Consider the following 15,011-nt stretch of genomic DNA (forward strand, 5'->3'; position numbering starts at 1 on the left):
AGAGAGCATCAGTGGGGTTTTTTAACCAAGGAAAGATCCATTCATATTTAGTTGGCCACCCCTAAGAGTGCATGCTCTGAGAGAGAGCAAGCACCTTGACCTCAGCGCTGCTACTGGGAGAAACTGGGCAGGCGAAGACCCACGTCAGGCTCGCTCACCTCTGACCGTCTGCACTGCAACAGGTTGCCAAGAAGCTAGGGCTGAAGATGAACGAGGTGGACTTCTATGAACCGTTTATGGATGAGCCTGTTCACATCCCTGACAAGCCTTACACAGAAGAGGAGCTGGTTGAATTTGTGAAGGAGCACAAAAGGTACGTAGCGTACAGGACAAGCCTGGCCGTGGGAAGCAGGTAAAAGTGTCTGTAATCGTGGGCTTGCCCCTCTAGGGCATCCCTCTCAGAAAAAATTAGGATGATGACCGCCTTTTGGTGATTTGCTGACTCAGGTTTGAGATTTCTGGCTGGTCTTTTCCTACTCCCAGAGGTGCAAGTACCCGTGCCGCAATCAGAGCCCACCACCATGGGGCTGTGACGACACAGCTTCCCTCCTCTTCCTCCCTCGTCAGGCCACCCTCAAAGAGCAGGGAGGCTTGCAGGCAGCGGAGAGCAGAAACCGTGCCCTACTTGTCCATGCTTTTAATTTAGGTCTGTACAGAAGACGATCTTCTCCAAGGCCTTTCAAGCCAAACTCAAACTCTGTCCAGTCCCCTCCTTCCCCGAAACAGCTCCACTAATGGATATATCCCTCTCCTGATGTCAGATATGTGTGTAGGCAGGCTCTGAGCTCAGACCAAGCTCGAAGGAACCGTAATGGACCAAAAGGCTCCTGCTGACCGCAGGCTCAGAGAGAAAGCCACTGCTGTTATGGCCATGTTGGGCCTCATGTGGTGATGGTGCTGAGCACCTACAGTGTTTGATCGACTCAGCAGGAGCTGTGCATGCTCCATGCTTTTTGCTATCAGGTTTATTGCACAGTTGTTTAGGCACTCAGCTACCAACAGTCTGGAAGTGACTGGAAAGGCTGATCCTGTGTAAAAGCCCAGGCTTAAATATAAGGCCACAACTACCTGTGAGGTGCTGTATTTTTACACCCTTAAAAATACAGCTCAGTGCAGTCGCACAGGCTATCTGCTGCTCCTGCAACTGCGTTTCCCAGCAGACGTTCAAGGGACCAGAAAAGAGTTCAAGAAAAGCAGGGCCATCGATACAGTTAGGGGACCCCAAGTTGGGCTGAGCTGGAGGTTTGTGTTCACACACAGGGGGTTTAGAGACAGGATCATCTCTGGAATCCACAAGTCACCAGACTTTGAAACAGATCTCTGCTTCTTCTGAAACGTGAAGGGGTCCTCTGTCTCCCATGTACTTGCAGGTCACTTTGCTGACCTCCTGGACTTCCTGACCTCAGTCCTTCCCATCTTTTTTTCCCAAGCTCTTTCTGTCAAGCAGCAGCATCAAGAGGCTGATTAAACACAGTCAGCTAAATGCTAGCCTAATAAGGCAAGCTCTCCACCAGCACAAATTGCAGTGGAACCCCCCCAAGTCTTACATATTTCAAGATGCTATGTGGTGCTTGGTAGGAGCGAGGGAGCGGGCCATGTATTTTCCGAGTGCCAAGGCTCAGAAAGGAATTAAAAGGAGTCTCATGAAATCGGATGCCTGAAATGCCAAGGTGCTGCCATGGCAGGGGAAAAAGCCTGGGGTGACAGTGATACGTTCCCAGCTGAGTCTGTCGGAGCAGAAGCGCTTCTTCCTGCCTTGCCACCAGTCAAGGACCTAAAGCCGAAGGCTGGAAGTGGAATTAGACAGGACATGGAGATGATCAGGTCCGTAGAGAAAAACAAAGCGCCCTCAGCAGCTACCACGCGCTGGTTCCCTGTAGACAACTTGGCAGGACCTTCTCCTCTGCAGGAAGGTGTAGAGGACCGGTCGCCTCCTCCTCCTCACACACCAGACTTTCTCACTTCACCCCGGCTGGCAGGCATGGGCTTAGGTGCAAATCCCCACCGCCACCTCACCGTCCCCCAGAAATTGCCCTGGCACATCACTGGGGAAACCTCGCGGTGCTCAGCAGTACCCAGGCTCCTCGGCATGCTTTAAACAGCCCTTCCAAAATGTGCTCCCTGCTGCTGTTCTCTGTTATTGTGGTGTAGCGACATGGGGGCTGAATTCTTCTCCCTCTTATTCACCCAAATCCCACTTACCCCGCTTCTTCCAGCATAGGGAAGTAACCAGAGTAAATCTTGAGTAACTCTGCGGCAATCAGTACATGTGGGTGTGATCAAATCCTTCCCACTGAGTTTCTTTTCTCCAAGAGCTGCCCCCAGAAAATGGCTAGGGAAAGCGTCTTGAAAGCCAGGTACACGTATGCATAAGTACATAATACGCATTCAACTGCTATAATCTCCACTTTTTGACAATCGGCAATGAGGAGACTTGCTGGGTCAAAAACTGTATCCCTGATTGTGTGCTTAGTGGCAATTTCTTCAATTTCTACAGTCATTTTTTTACCTCATTTCTATTTTGATGCTGAAAGTCTCCAACTGTAATGAGTTCAGTGGCTGAATTATGCATTGCATCAAAAGAGCGCTCCTATTTGTTCAGTTTATACCTGCTACCTAATAATTCTGCTGTGTGCCTACTAGCTCTTGTGTTAAGAGGAACAATGACTAGATGTTCCCTCTTTCACTTTTTTTTGGTCACCATTCGCGATTTTTTAGACCTCCTTGCCAAGCCCCTCTTCAGTCACCTCTTTTACAAGATAAAGAGTTCTTATCTATTTAATCTCCACCAAACAGAGGTCATTCCGTACCTTCGTTCACCACTGCCCTTTTTCCACAACCCTTTTTCAGTAATTAGATATAATTTCTGTGATGGGATGACCAGAACCACACATACATTCACTGTGGAGGTGCACAGTGTAGCTGTCCATTGCCATAATATGTATGATGTGTTTCACTCAGTCATTTTCCAACTGTTTGTAACCTTCTTTTTGCCTTTTGCCTTTGGAGCTGATGCATTCTCAATTTGTGACACCCGGGCCCCTTCCCTGTGAAGCAATAATTAATTATAACTAATTTAGAACCCATTGTTGCGCCTGTATAATCAGGGTTGTTTTTCTGCAAGTGCGTTACTTCCTATATACCTATCTCACATGTAGACACTCAAGTCTCACGAGATCCCTCTGTATCTCCTCATAGTCAGGCCTGTGTTGGTCGTTGAAGAATTGGATATGATAAGCAAACGCTGCCATATTCCTATTTCCCGTTTTGTCAGATTATGTGAGAGTATGTTATGCATAAGATCATGCCAAAACATAGGCTATGAATCTTAATTGGTTAATTCCTTCTGTCGTGAAAACTGACCGACCACCTCCACCCTTCACCTTCCAATGACATTAATCCACAGGAGGACCCCTCCTCTGATCTATCTGCATCTCGGTTCCTCTGAGAGCCTTTAGTAAGGGACCTTGTCCAATGGTCCTCTGAAGGCAGCTCACCGCATTGCCCAGCGTACCTTCGCCCACTCGTTGACTTGCTCTGGGAACTCCAGCAGATCCACGGATGTGACTTTCTTCTTAAAGGCCATGGATCTCTTGTGCTATCGTGTCATATTCCTTCAAGTGTCTGTTAACTTTACTTTTGCTGGTAGCATCGTGCCCATAAGGACGTCGCCCTTCCAGATCCGTGGCTCCTCAGGTCCTTTAGGAACCCCTAAAAAATGCTCCTTGTTTTCCCTGCTGTGGTAGCCAGGCAAACTGAAGCGACAGGTTACACATCTCATTGATGCCACCTGGTTCTGGCAACACGTTGCTACTCCCTTTACCAATCTGTTCTAGGACCTCGTCGATCGACACTTCCCTTGCAACAGCTCCTGGGGCTGGTCAGCCAGGGAGACCTGCTCTGCTGGAGGAGCCTCTGCGAACACCTGATGCCACAGCAAGCAGAGATGCAAAGGATTATTTGTGCTTCTCTGCTATGGCCTTGTGCTCCTTGGGTGTCCCTTTAACACCCCAATCACCTTTCAGCTTGCCAGGCTCTCTGACACGCTTCCTGCTATGGACATGTCTGAAAATAATTACTATTCTTTTTTTTGTCCTTTATAAACTACTTCTCAAAAAAATTTGCTTTGGCCAGTCCTATGGTTTACATTTTCTTGCCAGTGGTTATTAGGATCTAAATTTTCTTCCCAGAGGTTATTCTGTCTTCATTGCTTCAGCAGAGTTTGCAAGGATTTTTGTGGTGGAATTATGCTGGGGTAAAACCAGGAGAAAAAGGGAACAAAGCCCATTAGGAACGTCCCCAGGAACTGGAAGACAGAAGTGAATGGGTCACCTCGCGCTCTCAGCACGGGCAGAACAATCTGCCATGTGTGGGACTAATTCACCAGCACATCCCAGCACAGAGAGGCGTCTCATCCTCCCAAGCACAAATTAGCAGCTGCAATGACTCCAGTGGGGGCAAGGGCAGGGTTTTATCACCATAAATAAAAGCATAAGTTGACCTACTGTCCCCGCCGCTTGCATTCAAAACGTGGTGGCCAACGGCGCTGACTCCAGCCGCCAACCAAACGTGGCACGGCGACCTTTTCCGTGACGCTGGTAGCATCATGGGTGACGGTGCTGGTCGTGTCCTCAAAGAGTGTTTCTGTCTTCCTTCCAGGGCCACCTTGCGAAAACTGCGCCCAGAGGACATGTTTGAGACGTGGGTAAGCACGGGCGGGTGGGAAGCCTTCCATCCCCTGCTAGCTTCCAACAAGAAACTGCTGCTCAAGAGCTTCAGCCTCCGGCTGGGCAAAACGTTCTCTTTCCTGCCTTGCAAAGCCACTTTCCCTCCTCTGGGAAGAAGGGAAAGCCTTGGCTGCGATGCCCAGTGCCTGAGTTCAAACAACGTGCTCGAATACTTTGCTCAACAGCTGACCTGGGTCCCGTTTGCTCCACAGGGAGAACAGGGAAAGCTAATTAAGTGCGCCAGGCGGGTGTTGAGCCTCTGTAGCGGCCGTGATACAGCTACAGAGAGCATCCTTCCCGAGGATGCTCCGTCTCATCTAATGGGCATCGGTGCTGGTGGTGGGGTGATTTCAGTGGTCTGCTCGCTGGGAGAGCTACGGAGATGGTACCGAAGAGGCGATTCATGGAAATTGTACCAGGGCAGTTGTACAATTCAAAATGCAAGCAAGGGCAGGCAGTTCAGTTAATTATATAGATTACGGAGCAAATCGCGCATCGATTGCGCTTCTCACGGTGTGAGCAAGCTGCAAGTCGGTGATTGTGAAGAACTAAGCAGCGGTTTGGCACCGATGACACGCAGAGGACTCTCCTGGTCCGCAAGGGTGGGGAAGAAGGGAAGGGTGAAAGAAAAATCTTGTATAACAAATTATCCCTTCAGTGTGAATGAGTACGATGTTAATAGCCAGTCAGGGACCTTCAAGTGCCAGCTGAATGCTGAAAAACAAAGCCAAACAGGTGCTTTACAGGCACTAAGGAAGATGCAGGCTTTTCTCCGTAAAGCTCAGCACATTTATAACAGCATTCTGTTGCCTCCTTGCTTGGCTGTGTAACATGAAATGCTGCGGGACTCCGAAGCACCAAAAACCTTGGGAGTCTTTAATGCAACAAGGAGAGAGGTAATAAAACTGAACTGGGAGTTATGAGTCACTTAGGCATGATAGCTTTTCATTTTGTTTTAAAATACAGACTCTGTAGAAGGTGGCTTCCTAGATCCACTGAAGTCCCTCGAAGTTTTTCCATGGGGATTCAGCGGGACACAAATTTCACATGCCGTGGTTTTGCTTTCATACTGAACATATTCTAAAATAAGCTCAGGAAAATTGTAAATTTTCAGCAGTGGAATGTTTGCTTTACCAGCAGCCTGGGAATACAGAGCTTGCCTCCGCTATGAGCAGGGGACTTGTCCCTACAGGAGACAACGGGCTGGATTCTGATCTTGCTGCAAGTTCAGAACATCCTCAATGCCTTCACTGGAGTTACTCCAGTTTTGTTTGCTGTCTTGGAGGTCAGAATAGAGCTACATTATGTAGCTATATATATAATTATATATTGCATATATTATTTTTATTATTATTATTTTGCTGTCTGACAATGCTGCTGGCAAATACGGAGAAAAAGCAACAGTGTAGATTTTTCCAGCTGTGAGTGGCCTGAATCCCAAGTAAATCTGCCTAGAATGCCCCACTGAAAACGTATTCCCTGAAGACGCCAGCAAAGGCCCAACAACCGCTATTGTTTTTAAAGATAATGTTTTCCACTTAATCTTTCAGGGTTTTTTTTTCCTTTCGGTTTTTGATGGTGGCTTTGTCACCTCTGGGCTCAGAAGGGAAAAGAAATTAGCATTTAGATGGGAAATTTTTTTCGCATTAAAACCAATTGAAATGGAAACCGGGACCGGCAGCGGGCGAGGAACGCGAAGCCGATCCGTGGGATAATTCAGAGATGACATTCATAGCAGACGGATGATGAACCGGCCGGCAGATCCATTGGCCTTTGCCAATATCATTACCCATTATTCATGTGTCTCATGGAGAAAAGCCGTCCACCAGGCCATCATTTCTGTCCTCCGCTAATTGGAGCCCTGAAACGAGCCTCCCACTCAAATTCCCCTCACTGCTCATGGAGACCCTTCACCTCCCAAAAGGGACCCAAGCGAGCCACCTCGCCTCTCATATTGTGGGGAAACCTCCTTGGCTGGCCCCAAAGGAGCATGTTTGGGGGCTGAGCATGGTGGCAGCTATTTGTTTCCCCGCAAACCATCCCCGGCAGCTGCACATTTACGAGGGTAGGTGGGCTCAGGCATGGAGGGTGAGCCTATATTCCCATGCTAGAGAGCCCTCGACCTTGTCTGCAGGCAAGGTTTTGCCTCACACCATCAGAAGCTCCCTCGCCTTTGCCGTCGTGGTGCCCACCTCATTTTTAGCTGAAGGCTTTCAGCAACCCTACCCAAACTACCCGCTTCAGCGCCTAATACCTCCATGGCTCGGCCTCACCTCGGCTCCCATTTCTGGTGTCTTGGTGGGGCTCCCGTCAAGCCTCCCTTTGCAATCATCCTGTTCATTTGAAGACATCCCACCACTCCTTGTCTCCAGCAACCGCCTGGACTCTGTCCTCCCTCCCTGGCCCATCGGTAATAGTTCTGTCGTTTCCAGGAGGATGACATGGAGGGAATCCACATCGTGGCCTTTGCCGAAGAAGACGACCCAGGTAGGAGGCCGTTTTCCTCCTCGTCTGACTCTCCATCACTCAGGAAAGTGTAGTTTCACATACTTTGTTTGCACTGGGGAGCTGGGATGGGGACCCCCAGCCTGCTGGGATGGGGAGACGGGATGCTTCTGGGTGTTTACGCTAGCAGGTATGCTAGCCGGGATTCAAATTCTGGATATAAAAACAGATGGCTGGCTGGGAAAAAAAAAGTCATCCCCTCCATCCCAGCACCAGGATTTGCTCCCTAACTCTGCATCCATCTTGCTGTGTGGCTCCGGGGAAGTGCTGAGGGCTGGGTGTGTGATGGGCACGCGGGAAACCCGTGGGCATGCGGGATACCCGTGGGCATCAGCTCCTGAAAAGCCGTGGCACGGGTGCTTCTCGGTGCCATCAGCATTCCGAAAGGCTTTGGCCTCTCGGGGGCTCAGTTCCTCCCTCACCACAAGAAAATAGTGACATTGTTCCACTCCATGGAAGGATTACGAGACTTAATTCATGTGTAACTAATTTCAATACCCGGGGAGGATGCTGGAAATTAAAAGCCTTATTATCAGAAGAAAGAGCTGGGAGACAGCATTTTAATGAGAACTATAAACAACTTCTGTGTGCATAGTGGGGGTGGGGTGAGGGAAGTTGAAAACCCCACAAGCGAAAAGTGCCTGCATGTTTGTGGGAGAGAGCTGCAGCGGTTCATGTATCATTTCAGATGGTTTTGAGTTCCTGGAAATCCTGAAGCAGGTTGCCAGGGACAACACCGATAATCCCGACCTGAGCATTGTCTGGATTGACCCCGACGACTTTCCTCTGGTGAGCGGCAGGGGCTCCTTGCCTTTCTTGGTTTAATTCACGGATGGGGTTGGGGTGTGTGTGTATGCACAAGCACAGGAATTGTCCCAGGGAATTTGGGGCAGGGAAGGATGGGAAACCAGACCATGGGTGATCCCTGAGAGCTGCTCGTTCAGGTCTGCTTCCCATGAAGGTGGTATCTTGGGAACATCCCGAGATTCAGCACTTTCCTTTGCCGTGTGTGGTGGCCCAAGCTCACGTTCAGCCTTTCTTCTCTCCCACGCACTCATCGATGCACGTTCCCCACACCGCAGCCCAGCTGGCTGAATTAATGCAACGGGATATGGCAAATACCCTTGTCTGAGCTTTGTTTCTCACTCCTGCAGCTGATCACTTACTGGGAGAAGACCTTCAAGATTGACCTGTTCAGACCACAGATTGGGGTGGTGAACGTCACAGACGTGAGTAGCATGTGCCCAGAAAAATCCAGCGAACCCAAGATTAGGGTGCTTAGAAAGGACGGGGTCTGAGGTCTGCTGGAATCAGTGGGATTTCTGCTAAGTGCAGGTAGACCTGGCTTTTCCCCAGGGAAAAAGCGTAAAGCCCTCACCATTCCCACGTGCAGCGGGGTTCATAACACCTCCGACGTCGGGCTTCAGTCTGAGCGTGTTTCTGCTGCCGAGTCGCACACAAACCACATCTGCTGAGGACAGGACCAGCCCCTGTGGTCTGAGCTTCAGGGCTTTGCCTGGTTTTGGTTTCAAGGTCTCACGTTTCCACCTGCATCGGCAGCGTGCGCCTTTGTCCATGCCCCGCTCTGACTGAACCTGGGTGGGTTGGTGGAGGAAAAGTGTGTGTGTGTAGGGGCGGAAAGCGAGCCACGGTTAGGGGAGGAGAAGAGGAGAAAAAGGAGGGTGTTTTTGCAGCAGAAGCAGAACAGCACAGCTTGAGCGTAGGAAGGAAAAGATGGTCCCCGACAGATGACAGGGAGAAACCGCGCAGCTTGGAAAAAACCAAATAAATACACAGCTTTATTAAGAGTACAAGATAAACTGGTAACGGAGGGATCCTGCTGGGGAAAGGAGGGTATAGTGGGGTTCATCCAGGCCCTCCTCCTCCTCAGCCACTGCCGTGTGGGTAGTGCTGGAGGGATTTGGGTGGGAAGAGGAGACGCGTCCGCCCCATGCCCCTTGGCAGTGAAGGGTTTTCGCACCATCCCACAGCCGGCAGCGCTCCCGAGGGAAAGCTGCGCAGGCGGGTGCTGCATCGGCACGGCTGCAGGGATGGCGGTACCCACAGGTACCCACAGGACCCACAGCTGGGCTATCGGGCCAGCTTTCTAGCAGCTACTGTTTTCTTCATGGTTGTCTTCAAGCCAGTAAGGCATGGGACTGATGCCAGGTTGCCCACGCACCGTTAGCTTTTAAGGCAGGTGGGAGAGGGACCCGGCTGACCCCCACCAGAGAGCTGCTGAGTGCAATGTAACGTGCGTCACGACTCCAGAGGAACCGTTTTTCCTCTTTCTGCCAATAACACTCCAGACGAGCAGAGAGCCGTAATGAGGCACACTCCAGCCTGGCTCGCTTATTACCTTAGTTTATTTTTGATGGTTAAGTGCTGGGTGTTTTAATCTCTTTAAAATGACCCTGTGTGGGTATGTAAGTGTCTCTGGAAGCAGAAAGCTCTCCACTGCAGAAGTGTTTGTAATTCGGTGCTTGACTTCGTGTTTGAAATTTCAGCTGTATGAGAACCTGATGTTTCATTAGAAGAGAGCAGAGAGGGATTTAGAGTTGGGACAGCTATCTGGAGCTGCGTACTGGTTCTGGCCCCACCACCGACCTTGCTCCCGGTCCCCATGTCCCCTCTCCTGTACCTCCCCAGAAAAAGAGGGACAGCGAGGGTGTATCAGCTAATTGTGCCTCTTGTTATAACAAATGCTGCAGGTCCACAAGATGGGAGACGCGGTAAGGAAGGCAAAGTAACGGTGTTATGAAGAAAGCGGAGGCCCTGGATCTTGCCCGTCCCATTGAGCGGAACGAGAGGCTGGCTTGGGAGTCACGGAGTAGATGGGGTGCTGGCTGGATGTGAGCGGTGCTTTGCCTGTAGCAGAGCAGCATCCGCCAGACCGTGGGACAGACACCGAGAGAGTGAGGACTCAGTGGGTTAAGGCTTGTTGGCAGAATTGTTAAGGGGCAGACAAAAGGGAAGAAGGCCAAGATAGCATCCGTCACCTAAGATCATGAGAGAAATGAACAGACAAGCCAGAAATACAGCCCAAGTCCTCCAGTCTTTTGCCCTTATTACTAGTCCGCAGTATCTCCCTTGATTATATTTACTGCAGCTGGCCATGTTTAAGTCATGTCAAAGCTACATTAAACAGCTATCAATGGAAATTCATGGAAGTGGGACTGTCAGTGGCAAGAGGATCTTATAGAAAGCAGGAACATATGCCTTATTATCCAGCAGTCACTCCGGGACCTGCAAAAACTCATGCATTATCTAGCTTTGATATAGTAAATGTTTCAGGTTGTTGATTATAGTATTTGCAGGTTTTATTTCATTCCTCTTAAGTCTGTTTCCTATTCCTCAAGAGAGAGATTTAAGAAAGTTCTAGGTTGGCGGGTGATATCTAAAACAAACACTGAGCTCATTTCGTTATTTCAGTGTTACATCACTGCATTCAGCCAAGTTACACAGGTACAAAGTGGGGCTTACACAACAGAGTAAAAATAAACACTGCTGTTGGCTTCGGTGGACATAACCTCTGTGACCCCATCGTTTCTCTAAAAACCTGCCAATACAAACACCAGAGCTCCCAGCGGCCCCCGCCAGCCCGTCACATCGTAGTGGCTCACGACTAGGGCCATGCAAAATATTGCTGATTTATTTGCACAGCATCTTCTCTGGGTGCAATGGGCCCACCGCTGTTCCCGTTATTTAAAGATGTCGCTTTTTGCCGCACGAATGCTCCTGAGGCTGGGGACAAGATCATTTGCAAGAAGCAAGAGCTGCGTGCCTCTCCATGGCTCTTTTTTATTACAATTTTGGTGTTTTAGAAGGAAAATATTGTAAGGGAGAAACGCCTTTCCTTGAGCAGAAATTGGTCTGGCTTTTTAGCAAGCCATAAACCAAAAAGAATTAGGTACCACAGACAGGGAAAGAAGATGGGTGCTTTTGCAAAAGCCGGTAGTTATCTTCTGACATATGAAAAGCACTTGCTTCTGCCACATCAAATGCTGAAGGAGATAACCTCACGGCACCTCTGCAAAATAGGAGGCTGATCCTATTTTATGGAGGGGAGACGGTGAAGGGAAAGGGGCTTACCCAGGCATTTACCCAAGGAACCTATGGCAAAGCAGAGAGAAAACCTTTCAGTTCCAGCCCTCAGGGACCACCTAAGCTATGCCTCCTGTCCCTGGGTAACAGCCACGATTTAGACAGCATCTTCTTACTGAATCCCCCATCCCTTCCAGTTTATGGAAGTAATGCAGACAGCTGGAGAGAAAGAACAGGGAGCACCTGTAGTCCGGGGCATCGGTGTTTTTCACCATTCTTCAGCCGGAGCACGGTTGAAATGACCTGAGGAAAGGCTCTTCCGAAAGGAGGAACCAATACCACGTGTGGAGGGTCCAGAGCAGCATCCTAAGGCAAAGGTGATGGTGAAAGAGGCTGGCAAGAAGGGGTGCTGACAGCAGGCTGTAAAAAGGCTCAAAGGAAGAGGTCCCAGAAGGGCTCTGGGAGGAAGGAGGGAAATGCCGAGACGTCCTGTGAACTGAGGTGATGCAGGGCGAGCTGGCGTAGGTCTCTTCGTGCTCCCTTTACGTGGACTTGGAGTCTACAGAACGGGCCAGGCAGGGTGAGGACAATGCATCAGGTGGGCAGTGCTCTCTCGCTCACGGGTGTAGGCAGCGCAGGAGAGGAACAGGCGGTGGGCGCACACCAAACCCAGGGCAACCGGTACCACCCACTCACGTAAACCCACCGACCGCTCAGAAGCAACGGCGCTTCGGGGGGAAGCGGTAATCCCAACGCGTGGGCAGAGAGACGCCGTGGCTGAGCCTGCCCACAGGCTGTGGCGGAGAGGGACCGCCGCCTCCTGCATCCCACCTGGGGTCCAACCCCTACCCCCGCAATAGCAGTGGACCCCATCTCTTCCCTCTGCCTCCGAGGGTGGCTAATCCCCCATCGCCTCTCCCCGCAGGCTGACAGCATCTGGATGGAGATCAGAGACGACGACGACCTGCCCACAGCCGAGGAGCTGGAGGACTGGATAGAGGACGTGCTTTCCGGGAAGATAAACACCGAAGACGATGACGACGACGATGACGACGATGACGACGACGATGACGACGACGACGACGATGATGACGACGACGACGATGATGACGACGACGATGACTAACCGTGACTCTGCGCAGTTTGACTTGTGGGGGCCGAGAGGCCTCCCCCTGCGGCAGGTCCCTCTATCAGAAGACCTGTGTTTGAGCGTCAGCAAGCACCGCTGCTCCTCTTTCCCCCCCCTGCCCCGCTCCCCCTGCCCCTGCCCTCGCCGGGACACCCCCCCCCCCCCCCCCCCGGCCTGATTCTCGGTGGTGCTGAGCCACCGGGACTGCCCCTGCGGGCACCCAGCACCGCTGCAAATCATGCCTCCTTAGTCAGGACAATAGGAATCTGCAGGGAATCTGCCTCGAGTGTCCCAGGGCAGGAGAAAAGTGCCCGCCTGCTCGCTGCCAGAGGGAGACAGGGAGCCAATTTGTGTTTTCCGTGCTCGTCGGCCCAGCGCTTAACATCCAAAGACCAAATCTCACTTCGAGACATAGGGAAGGCCACTGTAAAATTAAGTCCTTTTATTAAACTCAATGCCCTTTGCAGCTACTCTGCCAAGACCACTCAATCCTGCAAGTTCTGCTGCGGGAGGCTGTAGCTGCTCATTCGCATGGTAGGAGCAGCAGAAAGCTTTGGGAGGGGAGGAAGGTTTTAGGGATGCTATTTCGAGTTTTCAGTGATTCCGTATAACGACAGGTTATTCTCGTGTGGCAGCCCAATGCAAGACCAAACACCGCAGTCCCTGTCTGAACCTCTTTCTTTTTGAAAGTTCAGGCCAAAGACAGGGTAAACGCAGGTGGTCGGTCTGACAGGGGCCGTCAAAGCTTGCGAGTTCCTGAACTGCTGGAAAGGCTGATCCAGGTCTGAGCCCAAACTCTCGAGGCTGAAGGTCATGGCACTGAGCCAAACTGTTGGGTTTTCACCCCAAGGAAACACCAGAGCAGACTCCAGGCCAGTTCCAAACCTCTGCAGCCAGGTCTGGGCTGGGTCTACCTTCCCTTTCAGGTGACCCTCAGCTGGATTGAAGGTGTTGCACACGAGATAGACGGCATACTCTCCTGCCCGTGGAAGCATTCACAGGGGCCCACCCTGAAGCTCTCCTATTCCCCCTGACCTTCCAGCTTTAGCTGACTTTTAACCCAAAGCCTACGTAGCATCTTTTCCCATGACCAAGATGTTGGGAGGGAACACACCCATCCGACGGTATTAGATGCTGGATAACACGCGTTGGGCAACGAGCGGTGAAAGGATTGAAGCCGTTTGGCTTTTAAGTGTTCAGTTGCACAGTTACTCCCTGTTTAAGAGACTCGGATGTCCCACGGTAGGCTGCGAGAAGCCTCTTTTGACTGCGGACTGAGAAGGAGCTCAGGGCACCAGTTCGCGGTCAAGGAGGTCGCTCGCAAAGCCAAGAGTCAGCAACTCGGTCCTGGCGAGTGCAGCACCATCCACGTGCAGGTCACTGCGACAGCGTTAGGTCTCCCTGCTTTCCCATGCCGGCAGATTTCAGTTGTCTTAGCTTATTAGGTTTGACAATAGTGCAATGAATGGAGAGTTTGGAGATAGTTTTATCTTTATAAATACATTTATAAATATGTTCTCCAGTCGTTCAGACTTGTTAGCATAGGTAAGGTACACAGGTCCTCTCTTGCTACAGGCGAAAAACATTGTTCTGACCTTTCTTATACTGGCTTACGTCAGAGGTAGGAGTCGTTAGGGGAAAAAACTGTGCGAGGGACAGGGGAAAAAACTGTGCGAGGGACAGGAGAATCAGAGCTCGTTATACGAATGCAAATCAGCCTGATGAGAAACAAGGTTTACACACTATCTATTTCTTTTATCAGATGAACTGCAAAGCAAGATTTTATAGATTTTTTTTTTTTTTCCTGCCTGTTGATCAGTCTCTTTGACTCTCTCTCTCTCTCTCTCTCTACATTAGCCGAAATAGAAATTTGAAACTCCTGGTATAAAAAAGCTGAAGTACTGATATATTCCTACGTGTGCCATATCCCCTTGGTGGAAAGTGCCAGCATGAACAACACGCAGCTGGATATCTATGTATCTCTATGTATATGCATGAATACTGTGCTTACACGGTATACGACTGGAGGCCACGTCAGCTCCTCATTGAACATCACTCAACCCGTGCTTTTAAGACACAGCCTATTAGAAAAATAGACAGGACAGCAAAGCCCCCAGATCAACTATTTGCCCTTTCTTGCTTCTTTACAATGCACAAACACTGCCTGGAAGACTTGAACTAAGTGTGTTTGGGGAAACCATCCACCTGGTCGTGCCGGGATTACGAACAACTCGGCCTCATCCCAGAGGACCCGGTGGAGACTTCCAAAAGCCTGGAAATGCAGAGTGCTGCTCTCAGCCTGGAGGTCGCCTCCTCTCTTTCACTTGCACCTCCTCTCTCCTGGCCAGAGGGGTGCTCAGCACCCTCCTTCTGCTCTTTCAGCTGTTTCTTCAAGTGGTTTGCTGAAGACCCTGGCTCAGAGAGAGAAGGAGCAAGCGGGACTCAAGGTCTCATTGATGCACATCCGTAAGGAGCAAGAATGGGCAAAACTAGCCATTTAGTAGTCTCCTAGTCTGTGATTAAGGAACAAATACTTACCTGAGAAAAGTACTTGTTTATCTTTACCTTGGGGCTACTCCCAGGAGTAAAACACACACAGTTTCACC

General features: G+C 50.4%; 1 protein-coding gene across 1 annotated transcript in view; it reads left to right on the forward strand.

Annotated features, from left to right (window-relative positions):
- CASQ2 (calsequestrin 2) overlaps window positions 1–14,279 on the forward strand; it is a 34,159-nt gene extending 19,880 nt beyond the window's left edge. The window contains exons 6-11 of the mRNA XM_049824551.1: window positions 183–313; window positions 4,660–4,705; window positions 7,160–7,214; window positions 7,921–8,021; window positions 8,387–8,461; window positions 12,202–14,279. Of these exons, the coding sequence (XP_049680508.1) occupies window positions 183–313; window positions 4,660–4,705; window positions 7,160–7,214; window positions 7,921–8,021; window positions 8,387–8,461; window positions 12,202–12,402 (609 nt within the window). The 3' untranslated portion in view covers window positions 12,403–14,279. The remainder of the gene's footprint in view (window positions 1–182; window positions 314–4,659; window positions 4,706–7,159; window positions 7,215–7,920; window positions 8,022–8,386; window positions 8,462–12,201) is intronic.
- Window positions 14,280–15,011: the final 732 nt, after the last annotated feature.

This window comes from Accipiter gentilis, chromosome 21 (assembly GCF_929443795.1).
Source record: "Accipiter gentilis chromosome 21, bAccGen1.1, whole genome shotgun sequence".
NCBI lineage: Eukaryota > Metazoa > Chordata > Aves > Accipitriformes > Accipitridae > Astur > Astur gentilis.